Source organism: Nelumbo nucifera, chromosome 8 (assembly GCF_055504915.1).
Source record: "Nelumbo nucifera cultivar China Antique chromosome 8, China Antique-T2T, whole genome shotgun sequence".
Classification (NCBI taxonomy): Eukaryota; Viridiplantae; Streptophyta; class Magnoliopsida; order Proteales; family Nelumbonaceae; genus Nelumbo; species Nelumbo nucifera.
The window spans coordinates 27,027,561-27,051,729 of NC_142656.1; the positions used below are offsets into that span (position 1 = coordinate 27,027,561).

A 24,169-nucleotide genomic window follows, 5' to 3' on the forward strand; every position below is an offset into this window, starting at 1 on the left:
ACTAAAACTCATAAAATCCTAACTCCTGATTATTGTACATAACTCCAAACACCACCATATACAAAGTAGTCTTTCAGATTGCAGCAAGAAACAGTAGAGTTGGGATCACCTACCGACAAAAAAAGTTCCAACACCCTCCCAGCACGATCTGATACTGCACATCTTACACAGCGCATTGGCGCCCCACATTCACATCTAGCATGCATCCTGAGATGTACAAGTGGGGTGCCCTCGCATCCGCCCCCCACTAGATTGCCTCCCAAAAACATCCTACGGACTCACAGCGCGCCGCGTGTCCTTCCACACGCGATTTAGACTCTCAACGTGCGGAGCTAACCCACTTCGCCCAAAAGGTCATTCCCTCTCAAACTCTCACTCCTCTCTCTCTCTCTCTCTCTCGAATTTCATCCTCACCTGAACCTTCGACCTTCCGTTTTCAGAACTGAAACCCGCCGGAGCTTTCTCCCCTCGAGTTCTGCCGGTCGACGCCGACGATCATTCCGGAAGATTTATTTATCGGAGGTAATTTCCGTTCTCATATCTGTGTTTTTATATGCAGTCATATTTGACACTTATTCATTGACTTGCAGGCTCATCTGATCCGATTAACTCATCTTTGACACTTTTTAATCCTCAGAATGTTTGGATTAACATTCTTGCAGCTTCAACAGCAACCTGTATCCCAGGATAGTTCATACTCTCCACCTGTCCCTCCCTCTGCACCCAATACAGCTTCAGCACTTGTTGTTGCAGCAAGGCCAAAGGTCTTGCTCCTGTGGGATCATAGTACAGGTGGGGTGGGTAAGACTTTGGTTAACTCGTTGCAAAGGCCAAAGGCCTTGCTCCTGGCGGAACTCGAAGGGGGGCAAGCTCCGACGGGTTTCTGAGGACGGAAGATAGAAAATCAGAAAAAACAAAAAACAACGTAAAAAATGAGAAAAAACAGATATGAGAACTGAGAATAAAAACAAATCTGCCGGAACGATCGTCGGCGTTGACTGGCGGAACTCGAAGGGGGGAGTTCTGAGAACGAACGCGCTGTGAGTCCGTGGGATGTTTTTGGGGGCGAACCTGGGGGGGGGGGGGCGAACCCATATATGAAGCATGTATTATCTTCCACTTTTTAAATATTATTTAAATATTTTGTTATCAAATGGCGCTTGTCTCATTTATTATCTCCCACTACTTGCATTTGAATCATTTCAATTTTACTATTCACTTTCTTATTCTTCTCAGTCCTTCTGTTCATGCTGCATTTCTTCTACGGTTTATTACAATTTTACAAGTTTAAGTCTTTTTGATTCTTTATTTTTGAATTGCATTTTTTATTCCTCTCTCTTTATGCATTTTGTAGAGTTGAACATAGCAATACCAAATAGCAGAACACACCAATAGCGATCTCTCCATGATTGTTGCAGAACACACCAACATAGCAATACCAAATCGATGGCTATTATTCAAAAACATTTTTTTTGATTTGTATTTTCTTTTTTTTCTTGGAGGTTGGATCAATAGAGAATGAGAAAAAAATTTGAACAAGAATTCTTCTTCCTCATCTGGAGAAGTCAGAGAGATTTTCGATTTCGATATTCGATTATATAAACGAATTCGAATTCGATTTAGTGTTTTCAAAAACCATCGAATATCGAATCGAATTCAAATGCTTATATTTTTAATCAGTTTCAAATTCGAATCAAGCCTAATTCGATTTGAATTTGCTCTATTTACACCCCTAATGGGAGGGTTTGGATTCTCAAAATCTAACTTGCTATAGGCTTTGGACTAATTGTGTATGGATTGGGAGGTTTAGAGAGACAGGTAGGGTCTAGAATTTATAAAACCCTCCCCAAACTTGCCTCATTTCTGTTCTAGGGCCAAGGGTAGATTGCAAAGGAAATGGGTTTAAGTGCTCATAATTTAAGAATGAATATGCCATTAAATATTTGACTCAAAAGAATATGACATTAAATATATTGACATTTCAAAACAGGACTAATGTAGTCAATTTTGTATAATTGTGATAGCTTAGATGATGATGGTGATGTATTCTATAAAGAAACCAATATAAATTTCATTAATATTTATCATTACTTATTTTCCTTCTTTTCACTTTTATAGAAAGTTTAAAATGCGGCTTAAAATGTTAAAAACTTAAAATAAGTTGTATTATATGGCACTCTGAATCCAGTGCATTTGGACTCGAAGGGATTCCACTAAAACTTTTATACATCATTTGGTGGTCAATTAACCATCACCTACAATTGCCCAAAGCTTTAATGTTGCTTATGACTGAAAAAATTATTTCTAAATAAAAAAATGATAAGATATCAACAGAAAACTCCAAAACCCTCCCTTTCTCGGATTTAAACCTTGCTCCCCCAACCATTAACAACAACAAGCCTTCACCAATGTGTTCAAACGACAACAGAGTGGATTTTAACAACGATGAAAACGGTATTAATGGAAAGTTTCAAACGTCAAGAGTGTTCAAATTAAAGGGTGATTTGCTATTTGTATGTGTTTAGGGTTTTTCATCCTTCCTTCTTGAACCGTTGGCTTTGCCTTCCCATTAACAGTTGGGGGAGCAAGGTTTGAGTTGTGTTTGGACTGAGAACGTGAAGGTTTGTCTTCCATATTCAAAGCCACAACTGTGAGGAAGATTTTGTCTTCCCACTAATGGCTGGAGGAGAAGGGCTTAAGTCTGAGAACGTGAGGGTTTGGAGTTTTCTGTCAATTTTTGTTTACAAAGAGTTGATATCTTATCAATTTTTATTTAAAAATAATTTTGTTAGTCATAATCAGCATTAAAGCTTCAACTAGTTAGGTGATGGCCAATTGAGCATCAAATGATATGTCAAAATTTTAGTGGACTCGAAGGGAAAATCCCTTTGAGTTCAAACGCATTGGATCCAAAATGTATTGCAATATAGTGATGAGGATTTTATTTTTTCATGCGAGTAGTTGTGGTTGATTTGTGTTAATTGTATAGAAGTGATTTTCTTATAATAAAATATATAATTTCAAAAATACAATATTTATAAAAAGACAAATTTTAGTAAAATGTGCAGTAATAGCAAAAGTGCACAATAATTAATAAAACAAAAAATTTGAAAAAAATATAACGAATTAAAATAATAGATATAAATTCATAAGATCATTGCAGATATAATTAACAAAGGATTAAAGAAATTTCATAAAACACAAAATTGAATATAATTTAGAAAAATACTATAGGAACTTAGAACATGAAAACACAAAAATTAGAAATTGGTAGAAAATATTAGAATTTGTAGAAAATAACTAAAATTTATACAAACCATATATTTTTATAAAGTACTGTTTAACCTTTAGAAACATCATATATTCATGAAAATAAAAAATATTAGAACAAAAAAAATATTTCAAAAAATAAAAATTCATGAAAAAATAACTATAAATAATATAGGAAATTGAAGAAAATAGGGAAAATTCACAAAACCCATATATTTCACAAACATTGAAAAGATTGTATGAAACAACATAGAAATTATAAAAATATATAAAAAATCTGAAAACATATACTTCAAAAAATTACAAGAATTGCATATATTTATGGAAAAACTTCAGAAATTTTATAAAATACAAGATAAAAAATTGCATATAACTTAGAAAAAATATTTTGGGAATTTTACAAAAAACAAGAATTCATTAAAACCCTAAAAAACATAGAAAATCCAGAAATTTATAGAAAATAATAGAATTTTCAGAATAGCAAAAAAGTTCATTAAAATCGTATATTTCAAAAAATTGTAGAAATATTTAAAAAATAGAAATTCAAGAATCACAAAAATTGACAATAAAAATGTATAAATTGCAAAAAAATGAAAAATATAGAAAATGTATAATTTATAAATAAATTCATAAAAATTAAATATTTTAGAAGAATTAAAATTTCTTAAAAGTGTAGATACCACAAAATACACATAGATTATTAAAAACCATATACTTTTAAAAAGAAGTATATTATAATAACTGCATAATGTTTAGAAACAACTACGAAAATATCAAAAAATCACAAAAACTATAGAAAATAAATTTAATTCATAAAATATTGCTTGCTAAATTATGAAAACAAAAAAACTCTAAAAGTAACCCAAAATATAGAAAAACTAATAAATAATAAAAACCAATTTTTTATAAGAACAATGAAATCCTTATAAAACATATATTTCAAAATTTTGCCACGGTATTGATTTTAGGGGTCTTGGATTTAATGGTAATGTTCGGTTGGTTACAAAATGCCTCCAAGAGTGGAGTCTAATTAAGGTGAGACATATTTTAGCCAATGAGCGGTCATAATGGGATCTTGTTTTGATGAATGGTTAGATACAAGGTTTAAAGTATTGGAAACATCAAGTGTATCACAAAGATAATTTTAAAAGATGTATTGAGATATGCCTTGGATACATATGTGTATCGGAGAAAAATTAAGATATGCATATATACATGAAAACACTATAAATACTTCAATAAATCATAAAAATACATCTATAACACTAAATATAAGGCCCCAATGAGGTGTACATACATTAAATTAATATATTTTAATGGTTTTTTGAAAAAATTATATCGTAGTCAATTATAATTTTATTAAAAAACCCTATACTTAATTATAATTTACAAATTATAATTCTTAAGTTTTAAAGGATGAGAAAACCCAACTATCCTATCCAACCATAAAACATGGATTTGCATAATTTCCAAGTGCAAATATAATTAATAATTATTTCTTATTAAATAATAATTATTTATTATTTATTTTAAAAAATTATAAAAATAAAATACAAATAAACATTATATAATATATTAAAAAATAATTATTGAAGAAGAAATTTTAATTGCTCTATGGATATAGTAGATCATCCATAGATCTATAATATAATCAATCCTTGTGATTAGATCATAAAATATAATTAATTATTAATTACTTTTAATTCTAAAAATATAAAAAATAAAAAAAATGTTGAATAGAAAATTGCAATTGATCTATGGACATGATAGATAATCCATATATATATATATATATATATATATATATATATATATAATAATAAGTCTTTTTAGGTAGACGAAAAAATGATTTCATTTTTTTTTTATCTTTTTAGATTTTTTTCCAAATCTCTTCACAATATTTTCATAAATCTACTTATAACACATAACATAGATTCAAATATTTTCAAGCATTAAAGGAAAAAATTACCTATTTTTGTAATATTTTTCAAAACTTGATAAACTTTCAAAAAACATTAATGATTCACACTTTTTTTTTTTTTGCATATCTAGCACTTTATGAATGAGATTTGGAGTTTTAGAGCCATTGGGGGGGGGGGGGGGTAAAAGAAGGCTTGTGTCAAGGGAAAGATGCCTTCTTTCCCCTTTTATTTTATTTTTTCTTGTTTTTTGCCCATATCCTTTTCTTAGCATATCGGTTGATACGCTATCAATACATTCAATACACTTCCAATGCGGCCCAATATATGGATCCGATACGGTGAAAAAAAAACGATACCATCGATTTTCCATCATATATATCTTGTATCAGAATTTGAAAAATACAATACGATACGCTTTAAACATGTCGAAATTTCAAATTTTGGTTAGACAAACAAGATTGTGGGCAAAATTGGAAGAAGTATATATTTTTTTAATGTTTTGGATTCAATGAAGTATCTAATTAGCCTAATGGTGGGTTAAAGAGATAGAATTGGGGCTTAGTGTTTTAGTTAGTGAGAAAGGTTGAGATGGTATCAAGGTCCAACCATTTAATTGAGAAGATTGTGAGTGAAATTGGTGGATGGTTTGTTTAAGGCAATGTTTTAAAAAATGACTTGGAAATGGAGCCACTTTTCCTTTGAGGCCATCGGTCATGAGCTGTTCAACCGTTTAGGGCAGAATGGATTAACCCATTATGAAATAAATACAAACAAAAAAAAAAATTAAAAGCTTGGTGCGGTTTATATCCTTAATAAATTTGGAGGAGGATTTGCAAACCAGGTTAAAGGAGGTTTTGGTCTTTGACAAGCTTCAAAGATGAATAAAGCTCGTTTTGCAAAGCAATTGTTAAACCCTTGAGTGGAGAAGAGGCCCTTTGGTTGATGTAGATGAAGCCAAATATTTAAAAGAAAGAAGTTTCTTTAGTTGCATAGCAAAACTTTCAAACTCATTGTAGTAGAAATGCATCTTGATCATTAGAAAGGAAATTGGTGACCGTTTCTTCTAAAAGTTGGGAAGTGGTGGTGAGAACAGATCTTACAGATGGCTTAATGGCTTTGTACTAACAGTAGTAGCTAGAGAAATAGACTTTGTACTTAATGGCTTTGCATCTTACAGATGAAAACAAAGAGAAATAAAGTAAAAAACAGATCTGCAAGATCTAAAGGATCAAGTTATTGCATTTATGAGAATGTTAACATAAAAGAAAACAAATTGAAAATTAAAAAGAAAAAAAACAAAATAGGAGATACATAAGGTTTTTATAGAGGTTCCACCAACCTTGCCTATGTCCTCTACCTTAGACCACATTAAGGGTTTCTATTAACTGACTAGACTTTTTGGGTGCTAGCCAAACATTTACAACCAGCAAGACTTCATGGGTGCCTATAATACTTGAAACTAGTTGGACTTACATGGGTGCCTATAATACCTAAACCAACAAGGCTTCCAAGTGCCTGCAACACCTTGTAATTGGGGTTATAGAGGTGCCAACAAGAATTTAATGGCATTCAACAAATTAAACACTTACGTTCTCAAAATATCATTACATCTTTAGCACTAGAGCAAATTTTTATGTAAGAGAAACCTTTCAATTGACAAATTTTATACAAGAACAAACTAAACTTGAGTTATCAACAAATGCTTAGCCTAAGGAAGGAGATCACAATAAATGGATAAGACAACACAAACTCTATGACTTCTCAAACAAGCTCACCTTTAACACTATTGAAGCTTAGGGATATTTTCTTCAAAATGGCTCTAGCCTAAGTTGATTTTTGGAAAACAACTATTTACAATATGTACAATGAATGCACAAGTTATTTTTTACAAGCCTTGGTTCAAACTCTTACTTTTGCATTTGCTTCTTTTTAAATTAAGTTGAACTTTTTTATTTATAGAGGATTTAATAGCAAATGACCATTTTTTAGCCATGGGAGGGAATTTACTCTCTAATGGTTTAAGTTTGTCTAACATGATAGAAGGCTTCCCAAGAATAGTAATAACTGCTTTAGAGCCTTCTAATGGTATCTTATTGCTTATAATATGACTTGTTAATTGGTATCTTATTGTTTTTCTCCATCCATGATCTTGCCCAAAATTTATAATTTTTGACATAAAACAGATTATATTTTATGATCTCTAGTTTGGCAATGTTATCTATCATTTTTATGCAGATGTTGCCTTTCATTGTTGAAAAGTTGGCAGAGCACCAAACCATGCATAAGTATTTGGCTAGTTACCATTTATTTCTACCTTTTATAATCAAGAACCAAATGAAATCATAGAAGTCATTTGGATGGTTTGGCTAATTACCTCTAAAGCTAATATATCCAAAATTATTAGTATGCATCCATCAATTGAAATATAGACAAGCCGTTTCACGGGGCGGATCAAACCTCCAACCGGAATCCTAAAAATTAATACAGATGGTGCGTGGAGTGTTTTTCACTCGGCGTTAGGAATTGTTATCCGAGATCACAAATTTATAATGGAGATTTCATTCTAGGAAGATGTGCTCCCCTCCAATGTTCTTCCCCTACAGAAGCTGAAGCCTTAGCAATTTTGGAAGGTCTGAGATGTTCCATTGCAATGGACATCGCTTCTTTAGTTCATCATTGAAAGTGATGTAAAGCACATTATTGACATTCTCTCTTCGGGTGCAGACCCTCCTTAGCTTGGAGATTACATTCTACCATTCTGGAATGTAGGCATCTTGCTTCTTGCTTTCTTTCAATCAACTATATTCATACATCTCGCTCTTGTAATTGTTTAGCCCACGGAGATACAATTGTGCTATGACCTGGTTGACTACTCTAGATTTCGTTAGATCTATTACTCTGGATGAGATGTAACTTGTTCTATGATATAAATTTTATTTCCTTTGGCTTCAAAAAAAATAATAAAGTAGAAAGTAAAAGCTTGAGGAAAGATCACATAAAATAAGTATTGACCTAAGAATTAAAAACATAGCATTGTGTATAGGAATGAAGCTGAAGAAATCATTACATTAATAAGATAAACAACTCGTGGGAAAAGGAAATAAACTCCCTACTCCACACTAATAATATAGGAAGAAGCAACTAAAAGCTACCTTGAAAACATATAACCTATTATGTGGAGTACAGAAATATATATATAATTAATTCATATAAAACAAACTAAAAGATTACAACAATAGAATTCTTTTAGAAAAGGAGGGAAAGCATCACACTCATACATTTTTATAATGGAATAGCTTGAATCACATTCCTAACACATGAATTCAACGTCCAAACACATGATAATCTTGTCAACTTCCATCTAGATTAACCATGGAATAGCTTGAATCACATTCCTAATTTCTGCATCGATGGCTCTGTCAACTAGGGGTGAGTAGGTAAAATAGTTTCCCTCTTAAGTCTTTATCTTAACTCCTAATTTCTCAAATCCTATTCTTAATAGAAATAGCAATTTGAAAAAAAAAATGCAAAACCCCTTCCTGCTTCCCCTTTGAGACTTTGTCTTCCCACCCAGGCGTCAGCGACCTTTTGGCTGGGCTTTAGCCTGCATCTTCTGTCATCTACCACCAGCGAGTGGCGATATCAGTTAATCCAGTAGTGGGCGGTAGTGGCGAGAACACAAAACCCCTTCCTGCTTCCCCTTCGAGACATTGTCTTCCCGCCCAGGCGTCGACGAACTTTTAGCTGGGCTTTGAAGCCTTCATCTTCTGTCATCTACCACTGGCAAGCGGCGAGCGGCGGCATCAGTTAATCCATCAGTGGGTGGCAGTGGAGAGAACGCAAAACCCCTTCCTGCTTCCCTTTCGAGACTTTGTCTTCCCACCTAGGTGTCGACGACCTTTTGGTTGGGCTTCATCTTTTATCATCTACCACCAACAAGCAGCGAGCGGCGACATTAGTTAATCCAGTAGCAGGTGGCAGTGGTGAGTTCCAGTTTAACTTCACTAGTGAAGAGTGAACCCACCTATCTCTACAACTGTACGCACCCTGTGAACATTTGCAACAGTGAGCATCTAAGAATCTATTCGGTGATGGTGGTTGCTTGGGCGGCGGCGATGTTGAGTCAATGAGTGACAAGAGAGGAGAAGATGAGAGATGACTGATGAAGAAGCAGAGGATGAGGGATAGGAGAATATGAGAGACGATTGACGAAGTGACGAGAGAGGACTGAGGAGAGGCGGAGTAGCAGAGGATGAGGGGCGGTGACTGGTGATGGTGGTTGTTTGGGTGGCATCTGGTGATGGCGAAGGGAGGGACGAAGGGTTAGGGTTTGAAAGATGGAGAGTGGAGATTGGAGAGAGGTAAGCTTCAATTTTGAATCTTCGAATGTTATTTCTCATTTTTTCAATTATGAAATTGTTTTTTTCTTACTTTTTTAACCTTCTTTTTAGTTATATACTTGTATAAATAATCGGTTGGGATATTTATCAAATAGAATCTATGCATATCCGAATTTGATATGATAATTTAATTGGTAAAAAATGGTATTCAAATTCCACCGAATATCCGATTCGATTATGCCGAATCTCAGATTCGAATTTGGGTTTTGGAATTCCATTTACAGGCCTAGTAATAGGTTTTAAACACATGGATGTATTAAAACACCTTGAAATGTAATTCATTTTTTCATGTTAAAATCTTTTATTTGAATTTTGAATTCGAATTCCATCTTTTATTATGAATGGAATATATCGTGCTTGTATTTGATATAGGAAAAAAATGCCATCAACCATATATCAATAATTTTAGCTACGAATAGTTAAGAGCTGTAGCTATGATTCATGTTTTTTTTTTGCTATAAACTGCCTAGCTGTAGCTATAGGTTCTTATTTTTATTAGCTACAGACAAGCTAAGTCCATAGTTATTTAATTTTAGCTATGGTCAAAGTAAATTGTAGCTATAGATTCAGATTTTTATTTTTAGCTATGGTAATTTTAAAACCGTAGCTATAGATATAAATGTTATAGCTTTGAGCACTTTGAAACCGTACCGTACCTATAAAGAAACATTTAGCTATGATTGTAAAATAAATTGTAGCTAAAGAGTCAATTTTGTAGCCATAATTAATTAAAAATCCGTAATTAAAACTTTAAATATAATTATTAAATTGGGCTTTAGCCACTGACATAGAAGGTAGTATAGGTTAGTTTTAGCTAGGGCTGATAGCATCAATAACTATTAGCTATAGCCACCTCCATTGTAGCTACTGTTTTCTGACCGTAGTTATAGACCTATAGCTACAGACAGTTTTGTGGATTTATAGTACAGTTTTATCCATAACCACAGGTATATTTTCTTATAGTGGTAGTAGCAAACTGAAAACATTTCCAAGATGAAACCCAGCCATAGCCGCAGGTGTCTCCTTTCTCCCCCACCCCTTTCCCACTTTTTCAAATTTTCGAATTTTCTTTTTTTTTTTTTTTTTTTTTTTTTTCCTACGTCTGTGTGCATTTATTCCTACATCTATACCAATGCAAAAATGTCATTTACTAAAAACTAACATCATGTCCACTCCGTTCAATGCATCTCTCATCTCTACCAAGTGATCTTTCCTCTTCCACTACATTTCTAAGAAGAAAACCAACAACGTTCTGAGTTGAAGATCTGTGTGCATGAACTGACTACTGGCATTTTCAAAACGTTTGAAGAGCAATTCCAAGCTTATTCGGTCATTGGTCCACTCTGTTCAAAGCATCTCCCATATACTAAGTAAGAGATCTCTGTGCATGAACGGGAGTACTGTCATTTTCAAAAAGTTTGAAGAGCATTTCCAAGCTTCTTTTCCAGTGTGGTTTTACGGCTCTCCTTCATTGATTTTCTTGGTTGTTTATCACACTCACTGAAAAGTTTCTCATCTCAGTGAACACAGAAGAATAAAGCCACATACCAGGTTTGTTTTCTTCGCTGGATTTTTTTTTTTTTCAGATTCATTTTCGATTTTTGCTTAATGGTTCTCATATGTCGCTTCGGGTGTGTTCTCTGGTGTAAAATACACGGTTCAATTTGGTTCTCTGGTGAAAAATACACAGTTCAAGTTGGTTCTCCGGTGAAAAATACAAGTTTCAAGTTGGTTCAAGAAAAAAAAAAAAACAGGTATGATTTTCTCAACCATTAACGTTTTGTAGTAAAAAATATATAAAAAACATACGAACTGACCAATTACACGTGAAAGAAATCCGAAAAAAATGAAAAAAATGCTATAAAATAAGATACGGCGTCGCATGACCCGTTTCACCGCACGGGTGGAGATGACGAACTAAGGGAGTCGTCTTCTACCCGTTTCCGAAAACACGTTTCGGGTCATATGGACCCGCCCGTGTAGAACACGGGTTAGTAATGCTGTATTTATTAATTAAGTTATTACAGTATTTAATTTAATTAAAGTATTTACTAAAATATTGTTTTCCAAAATCCTGTATTTATTAATTAATAAATACTGTCATTATTAATTAATAAATATATAATAAATATTAATTACAGTAATTAATAAAAGCAGTATTAATAAATATTAATTACAGTATTTACTGAAAAGCAGTTTAATAAATATATTATTTAAATACTGAAAATTAATTACAGTATTATTAATTACAGTAATTATTAATTACAAATTGTTGAAAATACTACAAATTACTGCAATTAATAAATATAATTCCCACTAATTATTCATTACAGTATTTACTGAAAATAATAAAAAAGTATTAAAAATTTAAAATTAATTTTTTATTCTGAAATATTATTATTTTTTAGTTATTAATAGTAAATAATATTAATTTTTAATGAATAATTAATACTGAAAATTAATGAAAAAAAACTAATATGCAAAAAAGTCTAAAAATACTGAATAATAAAGAAAAGTTACTGAATTATATTGAAAAAATACTAAAACTTGTATAAAAATATGGAAAATTATGAAAAACCTAAATGTTAATTTAAATACTGAAAATAATAAAAAAATAAAATTATCTGTATTTATTAAAAATAGTATTTTATTAATTAACAGTATTTTCAATACATACAGTATTTAGTTAACTCATTTGAAAGTTTTTTGTTTATTTATGTCATTTACGTGATTGATATGTTTCTATTTTGTTGTTGGAATTTTTTTGGATATTTTGTGCTTTTGATATGCCATGTATTTGAAAACGTTTGGATTACTGTTTGTACCTTAAATTAAAATTACTGTTAATTACTGAAAATTAATGAAGAAAATACTAATAAGCAAAGAAGATTGAAAATACTGAATTATATTGAAAAAAATGCCGAAACTTATATAAAAATATGGAAAATTATGAAAAAACAACAAGTCAATTTATATATTGAAAATAATTAAAAAATTAAAATGAACATATTTTTTATTAATTACCTTATTTAATAAAAAGTCTATAACTAAAAACTAATATTATTAACTATTGATAATTATTAATTATAATTGTTTACTATTATTAATTATATTAATAATTAAAATAATTATTAGTTATAATTTTAAAATTAATATTCTTTACAATTAAGTAAAAATTAATTTTTAATGATTAATAATTTTTTACTTAGTAATAAATTTTAATTATTAATAATTATATTAATTATTCATTTAATTAATAATTATTTTTAAGTAATTGATTGAACTCAAGAAATGAAGAGAAGGTTGTTTAAGATTCTCTTCTCTAAAAAAATAGGAGTATCAGTAACACTCAACTATTTACATCAATTTTAAAAAATTAACATGGAATTGGAATCATTTGGCCACTGATTATGCCGTCAGTGGTTTGACCGTTCAGTCTGAATGGATGATTCACTGCAATTTAAAAAAAATAAAGAATAAAAATGGCTAAAACAGTTTCTTGGCTCAAGCTGATTGATAGTTCAGGAACTGGTTTTTAAGAAAAAACATTCATGCTTTCAAGACCCGTTTTTCCCAAAAAAAAAAAAAAAAAAAAACGCTTCTGTCACATAGGCAATTAGCAACACTATACTGTTTCGTAAGATGATTTTCATCACTGTTTTTCATGTATGTGCTGACAAGTAAGTATTACATAGGATACACATTAATCAACTGTTGGGGGAAATGGTTCACCGATATATGGGGTTTCATACTGCAGTGGGTCCTGATTTTCGAGGCATGCCCGAATTTTTAATAATCAGCACCAAACAATGAGATACATGGGCATTTGTTGAAATGGCTATGTAAATCTAACGTGACACCATTTTTTTGAAAAATGACCATGATTCTAAACATCCCCTCAATTACCCAGGTCAATGGATTACTGACCAAGTCAACAGTTCTTGAAAAGATTATGATTTAGGATTAAACGAAACCGGTTGAGTAGCTAAACGATTTCTGGGCCAAACTGTCCAACCGCTGAGGTCAACGATGATTAAAAAACCATGATGAATTGAATGATACAGCAAATATGGATGAGAAGTAGATGTAAGATGTCTTTCTTTTTTTATTTTTTTTCACAATTTATGATGTCAATTGATTTAGATTAATCTCCATAAAACCCTTCTACGTCCAAATAAATACAACCTAAGGCCGCTATGCTCTATGCTCTAGTAGATAAGATTCATTTATGGGAATGGGAATCATGGATTTGAAATTCGCACTAATAAAATTCTTTTGGTTTACGAGAGATAAAAAAAAAAGGAGAAAGGAAAGCAAGTCGCTAATGCATAACGTAAACTTGTAAAGGCTAAAACCTAAATATGTTTCTGAAAACAAAATTCTGTATTATTGAAAAGGGGGCTAAAAAGAGTTATCGGATTCCTTTTGATGTCATTATATTAATGGGGATGACGAAAGCCGTTAATGTCGCTAAGTGCAATTGGTAAAGACAAAAACAGAAGATTCAAATAGCCAATCACTTGTATCAGCGTCTATGTGATGATTAAGATTTGTAATCTGAACTACAATCTTAGAATTTTCTATAGAAAAAGAACCACTTTCATATATAAATACAATAAGATGATAAATACTTGATACAATGTATTTATATTGTGTTGGAGGGAGATTTAAAATTTTAAGAATATCTTTTCTTTCTCTTGTTTTTTTTTTTTTTTTTTGCTTTTTCATTTTTCTACCTTTGACTTCATAGGAATACTTCATGAGCGAAAGTAGAATATATTTGTAATTTTGTTTTTTTTTTTGTTTATGGGTAGGAATCCATAGGATGAGAGCAATATAGATATTCCATGCATGTGAGGGGGGAGGGGTTGGGGGTGGTTTTCATACATTGTGTTGGAGGGAGATTCAAAATTTCAAGATCCTCTCTCCTCTCTCTCTTGTTTTTTTTTTTTTTTGTTTTTTCATCTTCCGACCTTTGAGTGCATAGGAAGACTCATTGTTTCACATATTTTGAAAAATGAGTGGAAGTAGAGTATATTTGTAGTTTTGCTTTTTTCACACGCATACGTTGAGTCGGGCCAGGCCCAGGGTGCGGGTGTGGGCGCATGCACATGTGCGTGTGCGGGCTCCTAGTTTAACACAACTCATCCACTCAGATGAACTCTCGAACTGTCCCAACGTACCCAAGTTTTGACCCTTTCTAAGGATCTCATTGATTGGCATATCAAAAACAACCCAATCCGACATCTAGTGCAGTATCATAATCGAGTCTAGGGGTCAGGTGTAACATTCCAGTTTTGCCCACTAATCACCAAGGTCGAGGGCAATACTGAAATTCTGGTCCGGTTCAGGGTTTCAAGAAAACCCACACTGCATGTACTTCGGGTCTCACCCTACTAGTTGAGACAAGCCACCCCAACCAACTTGGCGGTACATCAGTGTTAGCCTTAGCAGGATAGATTTCCCTAGATTAATCCAACGGCTGTGAAAGTTCTAAACTAACACGAGTCTCATAAGTGTCCAGTTTAAGGGTATTACACAGAAACACACCACTATAACATGAATCAAATATGTACTTTATTCATTTACAATAAATGTCATAATGTACATCAATCTGATTGGAGCTAAGGGCATACACTGTCTAACAATACCGTCATCCCAAGAATCTGATTAATTGCCCCCAGATCCTTCATGTCAAACTCCTTAGCTAAACAAGCTTTGAGTGTTGAGATACTTCCTTTATTAGTACCTGCAACTAGCATGTCATCAACATATAACAACAAAATGATGAAGTGATCATTACTAAAGTATGTGTAGACACAATGATCTGCTCCGCATTTGGTAAAGCCTAAGCTCACAATGAAGGAGTCAAATCGCTTATACCAACACCTTGGCGCCTATTTAGACCATAAAGTGATTTGGTAAGCTAACAAACCATATCCTTTTTGTCGTTATCGACAAAGCGTTCAGGTTGAGTCATATAAATCTCTTCTTCAAGATTACCATGCAAGAATGCGGTTTTAACATCTAATTGCTCTAGCTCCAAGTTAAGTATTGCAGCCATACTTAATAGAATACGAATAGTACTTAATCGAACAACAGGAGAAAATATTTCGTTGAAGTCGATACTTGATTTCTGAGCATATCCTTTTACAACCAGTCGAGCTTTGTATCTTTCGATATTCCCACTAGTGTCCCTTTTGAGTTTGTACACCCATCTACAACCAATGGCCTTTTGATTCTTAGGTAGTTTGACTAAGTCCCAAGTTTTGTTTTTCTTCAGAGCTTCCATTTCTTCCTCCATTGCCATTTGCCAATGAGGAGCATTTGGACATTTGCATGCTTTCTGGTATGAACAAGGCTCGTGCTCTTCTGTAATGCAAGCATAAGCTGTTACATAATCCTCAAGCCAGACAGGAGGTCTTGTAGTTCTCCTCGATCGACCTTGATCACCGTGAGTCTCTCCTTCAAAATTTTCAATGTGCTCTTCAGGTACATCAATAGTTGTGTCAATTTGTTACTCTTGAATCTTTTGAAAAGATTCCACTTCAACTTTCTCTGTTGTCTTAGAACTTGATTCTTTTTGCATCAAATCTTCATTGAACTCAAGTGTGACCAACCAGTCCAGCTGAAGCTTCATCTCTGTTATTAACTGAATTCACTAGAAAATCATATCCTTTACAACTGATTAATTAAGTAAAATTAAAAGAAATAACAGGATGTCCATTTTAGGCTACTGCTCACCATAACGTACACCTCTCCCTCGAATTATTCCATATTTCACAACTTTGATTGAACTCAAGAAATGAAGAGAAGGTTGTTTAAGATTCTCTTCTCTAAAAAAATAGGAGTATCAGTAACACTCAACTATTTACATCAATTTTAAAAAATTAACATGGAATTGGAATCATTTGGCCACTGATTATGCCGTCAGTGGTTTGACCGTTCAGGAAGTCAGGAACCCTCCCCGTTTTAGTTTAAAACTTTTTCAAGGCTCCAGTACAAAGTGTGTGGTTAAGTTTGGAACTTGGGTTCTAAACTTTCTAAGACTAAGACATCAACCACACCAAGTTGTCTCTGATGACAACAAGATTGCAAATATAGTTCCACATATCAACCTACCATGTCAAAGCAACAAAATTCAAATCAAAGGAAAGTTCTCCAAATCTTACAGAATCTGGTTCGGGCGAAGATATGAGAAGCCCCAGACAAGGATTTGTAATATATTTATCCGACTCTTAAAGTCTTGACAACAAATCCTAATAAACACAAGTGATAAAAGATCTTCTGTATTGGCTCTTGCCTGTCTTCCACTTCATATGAGATGGCCTCACTTTTTTGGAATCACCACTCACAGGCCAATTTGCACTTTCAGTGAGACAAAAGGGAGACCAAGTGGGCTCTCCGGTAACATTTGAAAGACCATTAAAACAAGGTGGAAATGATCAGAATGCATTAATTGCTTGTTCATTTTAGACAGAATGTTCTTCCCTCACAAAAGGGCTTCTCCAATATTCTTCCCTCTCTCTCGCTGTTAACATAATCTGTTCCAGAAGAAACACCAATCTGATTGTTTCCAACTGAATTCACAGAATGTTGTTTGAGCTTGTTTAAACATTAATTAATTACTTACCAGTTGACACATGCAGAAAGAGCTTAAGGTTATTGCATGCATCTCTTTGCCAAGGCCATAAGTCGACAGGGTCCTTGTGTGTTTGTGTCCATAACAACATCATACCTGAATATTTTGTTTTTAAATTATGAACCCATTTGAGGACTGAATTAGATAACTAAATATTGATTTATGAATGCCATCAAAAAAAGACAAGCCAATTATATATATTAAAAGAAGACGAACCTTTCATCAAAGGTTGTTTTAGCAGCTGAGTTCAATATTACATCGACTTCTTCTGCAATGTCTTCAGCTAACTTTGTTTTTATTCCAATTAGATTCACAGATGTTTCCCACAACAGGAACTAATTTGCTCAACATGAAAGCTTCATACGATTTTCCACGGGCTTGTTGATGGCACTTGAAAAGTTGTGTTCTTAAGATCTAAACATGTTTAATGAAGTAAAGAAAAATTTGAGACACCATGATAATTAATAATACTAGAACTGAACTTAAAATATAGAATCCTTCAATAAACATACTTCAGCCTTCAATATGTTCATTGCAGATTCCTTGTTCATTACATCTGGAGACATCATCAAATTTCTAACTGGAGACTTCAGATTAAGCAAAGCTCGGTCAAATGGTCTATTCTGGGAAGCTGTTTGGCCCCATTTTCTAGCAAGGGGCTGGCATTCTGAGCAGCCCAAGTCTTTCAAGATAAACAGATGAGGATAGCTCTGAGGAGCCAACAGATGAGCCAGATTCTGCTGACGTGTTGTCAAATGATCAAGCAAATACCAATACTTCCAGCCCAATGAAGGTTATCTTTGACAAGGGAGTGCACTCTGATTTGTCAGATTGTGTGCTTAGTGTTTTGGTGCAGGAGAAGCTAATGAATAACCCAGTTCCTATGAATTTCCCAGAGAACAATCACAAGGATCTATCTGTCCATATGTCTAATAACAAACATCAGAGGAAGAACCCATTTAGCCGGAGAGTGAAATCTGGCCACTCAAACTATTTAGCTCCTGTCACAAAACGGCGGAGATTAACTGCTTGTAGTCGCAGTTTGAACAATTTCTCTGTAGCTCCAGGACAGGAGGAGCCCCATTGCCAGTCAGACTCACCTGATGGAAGTGAAAACATGGTTTCTCAAATGGGTATGTCTCTGGATAAGGCATCATCTACTAGCTCTTCTGCTAAAGACAATCCGGACAAGTGCTGCGACGGCATCTGCAAAGGCATTCCTGGTCAGAACTTTTTCGGCACAGAACTACCTCATGAGAAACCAAAACCCCGGACATTGATTGACCTGAACCTACCCATGTCCCACCGGATTTTGAAATTGATGAGCCCTTTTTCATGGAGGTGACAGACAGCCAGGATGACCCAAGTCAAGGGGGTCATCCATTCCATCTGAAAGACAGCACATGGAGGAGTGTTACAAACCTCAAACAACATTGCTACCACAGAAGAGCAGCATATTGCAAATGCTAGGAGGCATAGCACTAGAAACCGGCCATTGACCACTAGAGCCTTGGAAGCTCTTGCTTCTGGATTCTTTAACACTAAACGGAGGAAGAGGAGCCCTGATGCTCTGTCGCATGAGAGCTCAATATCATTGTAGCCATGTTTCATTTTCTCATCATTGACAAGAAAAATGAAGACAATGACAAAAGCTTTTTTGAATTGGCATTCTAATTTTATCTTTATTTTTGTAAATTAGGAAGGCGAAGTCCAATATACATGGGAAGATAACCTGAAAAGCTGTTCTGCATGAGATATATATATACCTCTCAGACTTGAGATGTGTCGTTAAATATATTATTAAGGAATTGAATGGGTCCTGTCAATGTCAATTGGTTGGAAAACAAAGCCAATTCCATTAAATTCATCAGCAGATTACGTACCAATAAGCTCCTTCGGAATACTTGTTCGTAAGATGTTGGAAAACAAGCGAAGCCTTCCTAATTACAATGATGTAAATTGTTACTCTACCCTTGTTCATGTCTGGTCTGTGGGTTATATATATTAATTTGCAATTTGCTGAGATGGTGAACCAGAGACCTTTTAATATTATTCCCTCGGGACACTTGAAGATTGATGAACTGTTCAAGATTTTCTGATATTTGGGCCGGTGCTCCAAATGCAAAAACATGCAAGACCTCGGTTGACCCTCATTACCTAATTTCAAGTCTCTACCATTACCCAAGTGGCCTCTTGCAACAGTTGTGTCAAACTTGGAAGCAAAAGAATTATTTCACGGAATGCACTCAAGCATGAATTAATGCTTCAAGTGCTGTGAGGTGGGTACGAGCGACCATCCTTAATTTGAGGAGGAAATTCAGATTAATTCGTTGTGTTTGAACTAGACTCTCTGTCTCTCTGTTTAGGGTATATTTTTTTCCTTTTAATTCCTCCTTTAGACATAAGAGTTAAAACAATATTTGATAGGAGATGGAGTTGTTAATTAATTAGTACTTTTTGAAAACAAATTAAGGAAAGGTTTTAGTATAAAGCATAAGCCTCAAGGGAGGTTTAATTAGTTTTTTCAAAAGTACTTCCTTTATTGATATTTCATTAAACCAGCAAATTAAAATGACAGCAATAACAACTAACTGAAAAGTGAAGGAACACAAACAGACTAAAGACCAAATACTATAGCACACAGGGCAGGAGACACAGTAGCAAACTAGAGATCTAAAACACTACAACTTAAGGAGGACTGTTAGAACTGGTAGCCCTGTCTTTATTTAAAATATAAAGATCAATGATCGATCCATAGCAATCACAGCATCAATCCACGTATTGAGCAATCGCATGCAGTTTAATCATTTCCACATTACTGAGGCTGCAAAAGCAAATTAAAGCAACATTAAACAATTAATAATATAATCAGTACTGCTGCATGTAAGTAATTACTAGGATCTGAGCAAGTAGTCATCTAATTTAATTTGTCTCTACTTTAATTTCTGATGCATATTAAAGTAAAGAAATGAAGAGTTTGGATCGGTGGGACTTATAATACGTACCAACTCCCGAAAGGATCCACTCGTCGTCATCAGTGACGTTCCAGGCGAAAAATCCACGTAGTCTTTCCATACTAGCATATTTAACCTTGGTTTTAATTGCCTTTACATCATCATAGCAAATCCAAGTTGATCCAGAATGACAGTAATTGGTCCCCAAGTCTGCTTTGTATAATATTGCTGCTTCGTTTTTCTGAATGAAGGCATCGATTTCTTTGTAAGACATTTTACCGTCAGCGGTAAAGGGGTCAATTGCTGGTGCACCCAGAGCATTTTTTGCAGGGTCAGCGAGCTTAAATGCGAAGCCATAGAAATTCAAACCCATAACTATTTTATCACGAGCCAACCCGGCCCTAATCCAGGATTGGATGCAGGAACTCGTGCAGAGTCGGCCATGCCGCTCGTATAGAGGGGCATGAGAACTAGTAACCTGAAACGAATACGGCATGTAATAGTCATAAGCCTTAACGTTGACCCAGTCCAGATTCTCCTTCATTGAATCAACTGGGTAAGTTATTCTTGCACGGCCTGCACGACGTTCTGGGGAGTGATAAACAGATGCCGTTAAGAGCAATTCCGCCGGTTGGCTAGCGGAAGTTGCCTTGGCTTTCACGTTAGCTCTCCACTCCTTCAAAAGTAGACCCAGGTTAGTCATATCATCAGTTTCGGTATCGAGGAAATTCCAGTCAAGGTTGAGCCCATCGAATGAATGTTTTAGAGCAATTTCTATGGAAGAATCAATGAATTCCTTCCGAGAAGTGACATCACTTGCCATGGAAGAAAAATAGTCAGCTGGTATTGTGAAGGAACACAATAGTGAGCAAGAGTGCAAGAATGAACTTTTATTTTCCAAGACTACACTGCAACGTTGAGCAAGACTGAACTGTTATTCTTTTTCTTTTTTCACTTTTCGGTGAATGACCCACCTGTTCGAATTTCAGTTTAATCGAAACAACTGAATTAACCAAAAAAATTCGGTTTGGTTTGTTCGGTTTAATCAAACTTCGGTTTCCAATTCCACTGGTTCATCTTTGAAAAGTTTGGTTTGTTCGGTTCGATTTTAAACCGAACAAACCGTTTGCTCACCCCTACTGGCAGCTGCATAAGTTTTCCTATACAGATGCAATAACAGGGCAAAATCAATGGATGTGAATGTTTTGGTGCTCTATTGATCTGGGACCATTTCTGAATTGCCACATGTATTGTTGGATCAAAGCCTATGTGGTCGATTGAATCGAATTTGCATGGGTAGCAAAACAATAGTCTCCTAAGCAAACACATGAAAATCTAAAATATGAGCACCAACCAACCCCAAATCAAGAAAACCCATAAAAATAATAAAGGCCTTGTGTTTTAACATCTTACTTGGCTTCTTTTGTGGAATCTAAAATTGCTCTGTTCATGAACTCCTTACTATTCTTTTTCTGATTTCTTAACAAAACTAGGTGTAGCCATTGGTTGTTGTCTTTTGATAAATTAATGTTCCCGCCAAAAACAGTTGCATTAGTAAGAATATAAAATTGAACCAATATATAGATATAATAATAATAATCATAAGGTGAATTACACCGTCATCAGCCCATTGATCACACAAAAAAAAAAAAAAAAAAAAATCGCATACCGAGTCTGGTACTAATTGTGGGAAATTATACAGTTCATTACTTCGATCCTTCTATAATGTGCTACAATGTGTATCACTTTATTTCACTTCTTTCTGGTCCTCTTCCTTCTCTACATAACACCGATTCATGCACACAGTCTAAGAGAAAGAAGAAACAAAGGTGAACAAATTGGTAAGTTGCAGATTGATACAAGCCAAGATGATATCTGCAAGAGATCTCAAGGATGGTATAACCAATGTGTACGCCAAGGTTTCTTTGAGCAACGATACTTCAGAGAGGAGGTTCGAAACTAAGGCAGACGAGACTGGTGGGAATAACCCCAAGTGGGTTACTGAAATGAGCTAATTCCATGTCGAAGAGTCAAAGCTCCAAGAGAACAAAGTGAAGCTCGTCATCGGGCTGTACAAGAAACGGTGTCCATGTATCTGCGATAAGAAGATAGGAAAGGTGAAGATCGCCTTGAAGGACCTCTTTAATAAGGGGAATCATCAAGAGTTTCGTCATGACCGTAACCTCTCGAAGAGAAAACGAATAGTGGAGTTTTCGTATCCTTTCTCACCAGATATCGTCACTGATTGTCGTCCTGGTCTATTGAAGAGAGGGATGAAATTCGTTTTCAAGGCAACCTTAAAGATTATCAGTGCAGGATTCTGTTCAGGATGTCTTTATTTTAATTTGTTCTCTCTCTCACTCACTCACTTTGGTGTGGTTATTTGTGGGAGAGAGAAACACCCTATATGCGATTCTCTCTCTTTCTCCCTCTCATTGTAGGGTCTCTCTGTAATTTGATTCGATATCTAATCTAGCGGATATCAAATATTTCAATTCGAATTAGATTTCTATTATATATTATCGATCATGACATTTGTGGAAATACGGGAGACGTCACTGAATTCATTACCTGTTCTGGGAAACCAACAATGCCTTTACTCATCGCTTGTAGAAAAAAAAAAGCTCAGATCAGCAACTTTGGCTTGCAATGTGGATGAACTTTGCAAAGTACAACAAAGTTGAGAGACAGATATTATATATATATATATAAGCATTCCACATTAGATTTAAAGAATAGAAGAATATGGCGTTTATGTTTTATATTTCATACAACACAAAATTGAAACTGAAATAACTCAATTTCCAGATTAGTAAATGATTTTACAATAAAAACTATGAAAAGGAAAGTAACTGCTGCATTTCTAACTAAGGCTTGACCAATTGAAGCTACATGCTGCAATACATAGGACACATTAAAGTTGCTATTTAAAACATGTTTTAAAGACAAATGCATCCTTATGTATTGATTTTTTCAGCAATTTGTTTGTCTTTTCACTAGGGATTTTCTCATAGAGGAAGAATTACTTCAATCATAGTAAAGAACATTTAATAATAATTGATATAGTTGAATTATTCCCATTAGTTAATTTAATATTTATTTATTTACATTATAGGTTTGATGACAATGAAGAAGCAGTCAAGATGGCTCAACTCTATTATAAAATGTGGAGTGTAAAGTAGTTTTTTTTTGCAGAGAAATTACATTAATTAAGTCTATTTTGTTACATTAATTACACTAATACATTAGTAAAGTTTGTTTTTTTGTTACATTATTTTATTTCACATTTTTACCAAATTCCGTGCATCACATAGGTCCCCGCTAGTATAATATAAAAAAGATACAGATAAGACATATAAGCTAACTCCTGTACTTATGAATAAACCAATAAGCACAAAGTTTGTTGAAAATTTGAAATCCACAAAGTCAAGTCCGAAGGAGGATGAGTGTAACCACCTCAGAAGCAGCCTGCAACGTAAATTTTTCAAAATCAGCATCCTTTTCTGCAATTTACACAATTCTATTTGGAATCAATGCCTAGTTGGGTTTTTGGACTTTTGGAGCCAATTTATTAGGAATGACAATTTTCCCAATCCCGCTTGTAATCTAATTAATTTGGTATATATTTGACATCGATGTCGCAGATACAATATTGTTTTATCATGTGTGGGTTGGAAGTGTCATTTTCTGAAAAAACAATATTTTTTTTTTGTTTGGAAGCATTGCTGGTATGATGTTTCCTAGAACAATAACAACGTTTTCTTCTTGATACCAATGCTACAGGAAACATTTTCATCATTGGTACCCATTATCCAGTGCCACGTCTCTGCCACCAAAGACCTCATGTCTTTGGTGGCAGCAATGAGCTGCAGATCTAGGAAATGCCAATTTTGACATTGCTCCAAATCATGCCTTTTCAATTTTCAAGGTATGACTTAAAGCACTATTTTTTATGAAAAAATGGTTACAAGGCGTTTTTTA

At 34.0% G+C, this 24,169-nt stretch overlaps 1 protein-coding gene across 1 annotated transcript; it reads right to left on the reverse strand.

Moving 5' to 3' along the window:
• Nucleotides 1-19,780: 19,780 nt before the first annotated feature.
• On the reverse strand, nt 19,781-21,026 carry LOC148789789 (class V chitinase-like). Its single transcript, XM_088894013.1, has 2 exons — nt 20,240-21,026; nt 19,781-20,058 (listed from the first exon to the last, which is right to left on the reverse strand). Exons 1-2 carry the CDS (start codon nt 21,009-21,011, stop codon nt 20,039-20,041), a joined length of 792 nt encoding a protein of 263 aa, XP_088750139.1. The 5' UTR covers nt 21,012-21,026; the 3' UTR covers nt 19,781-20,038.
• Nucleotides 21,027-24,169: the final 3,143 nt, after the last annotated feature.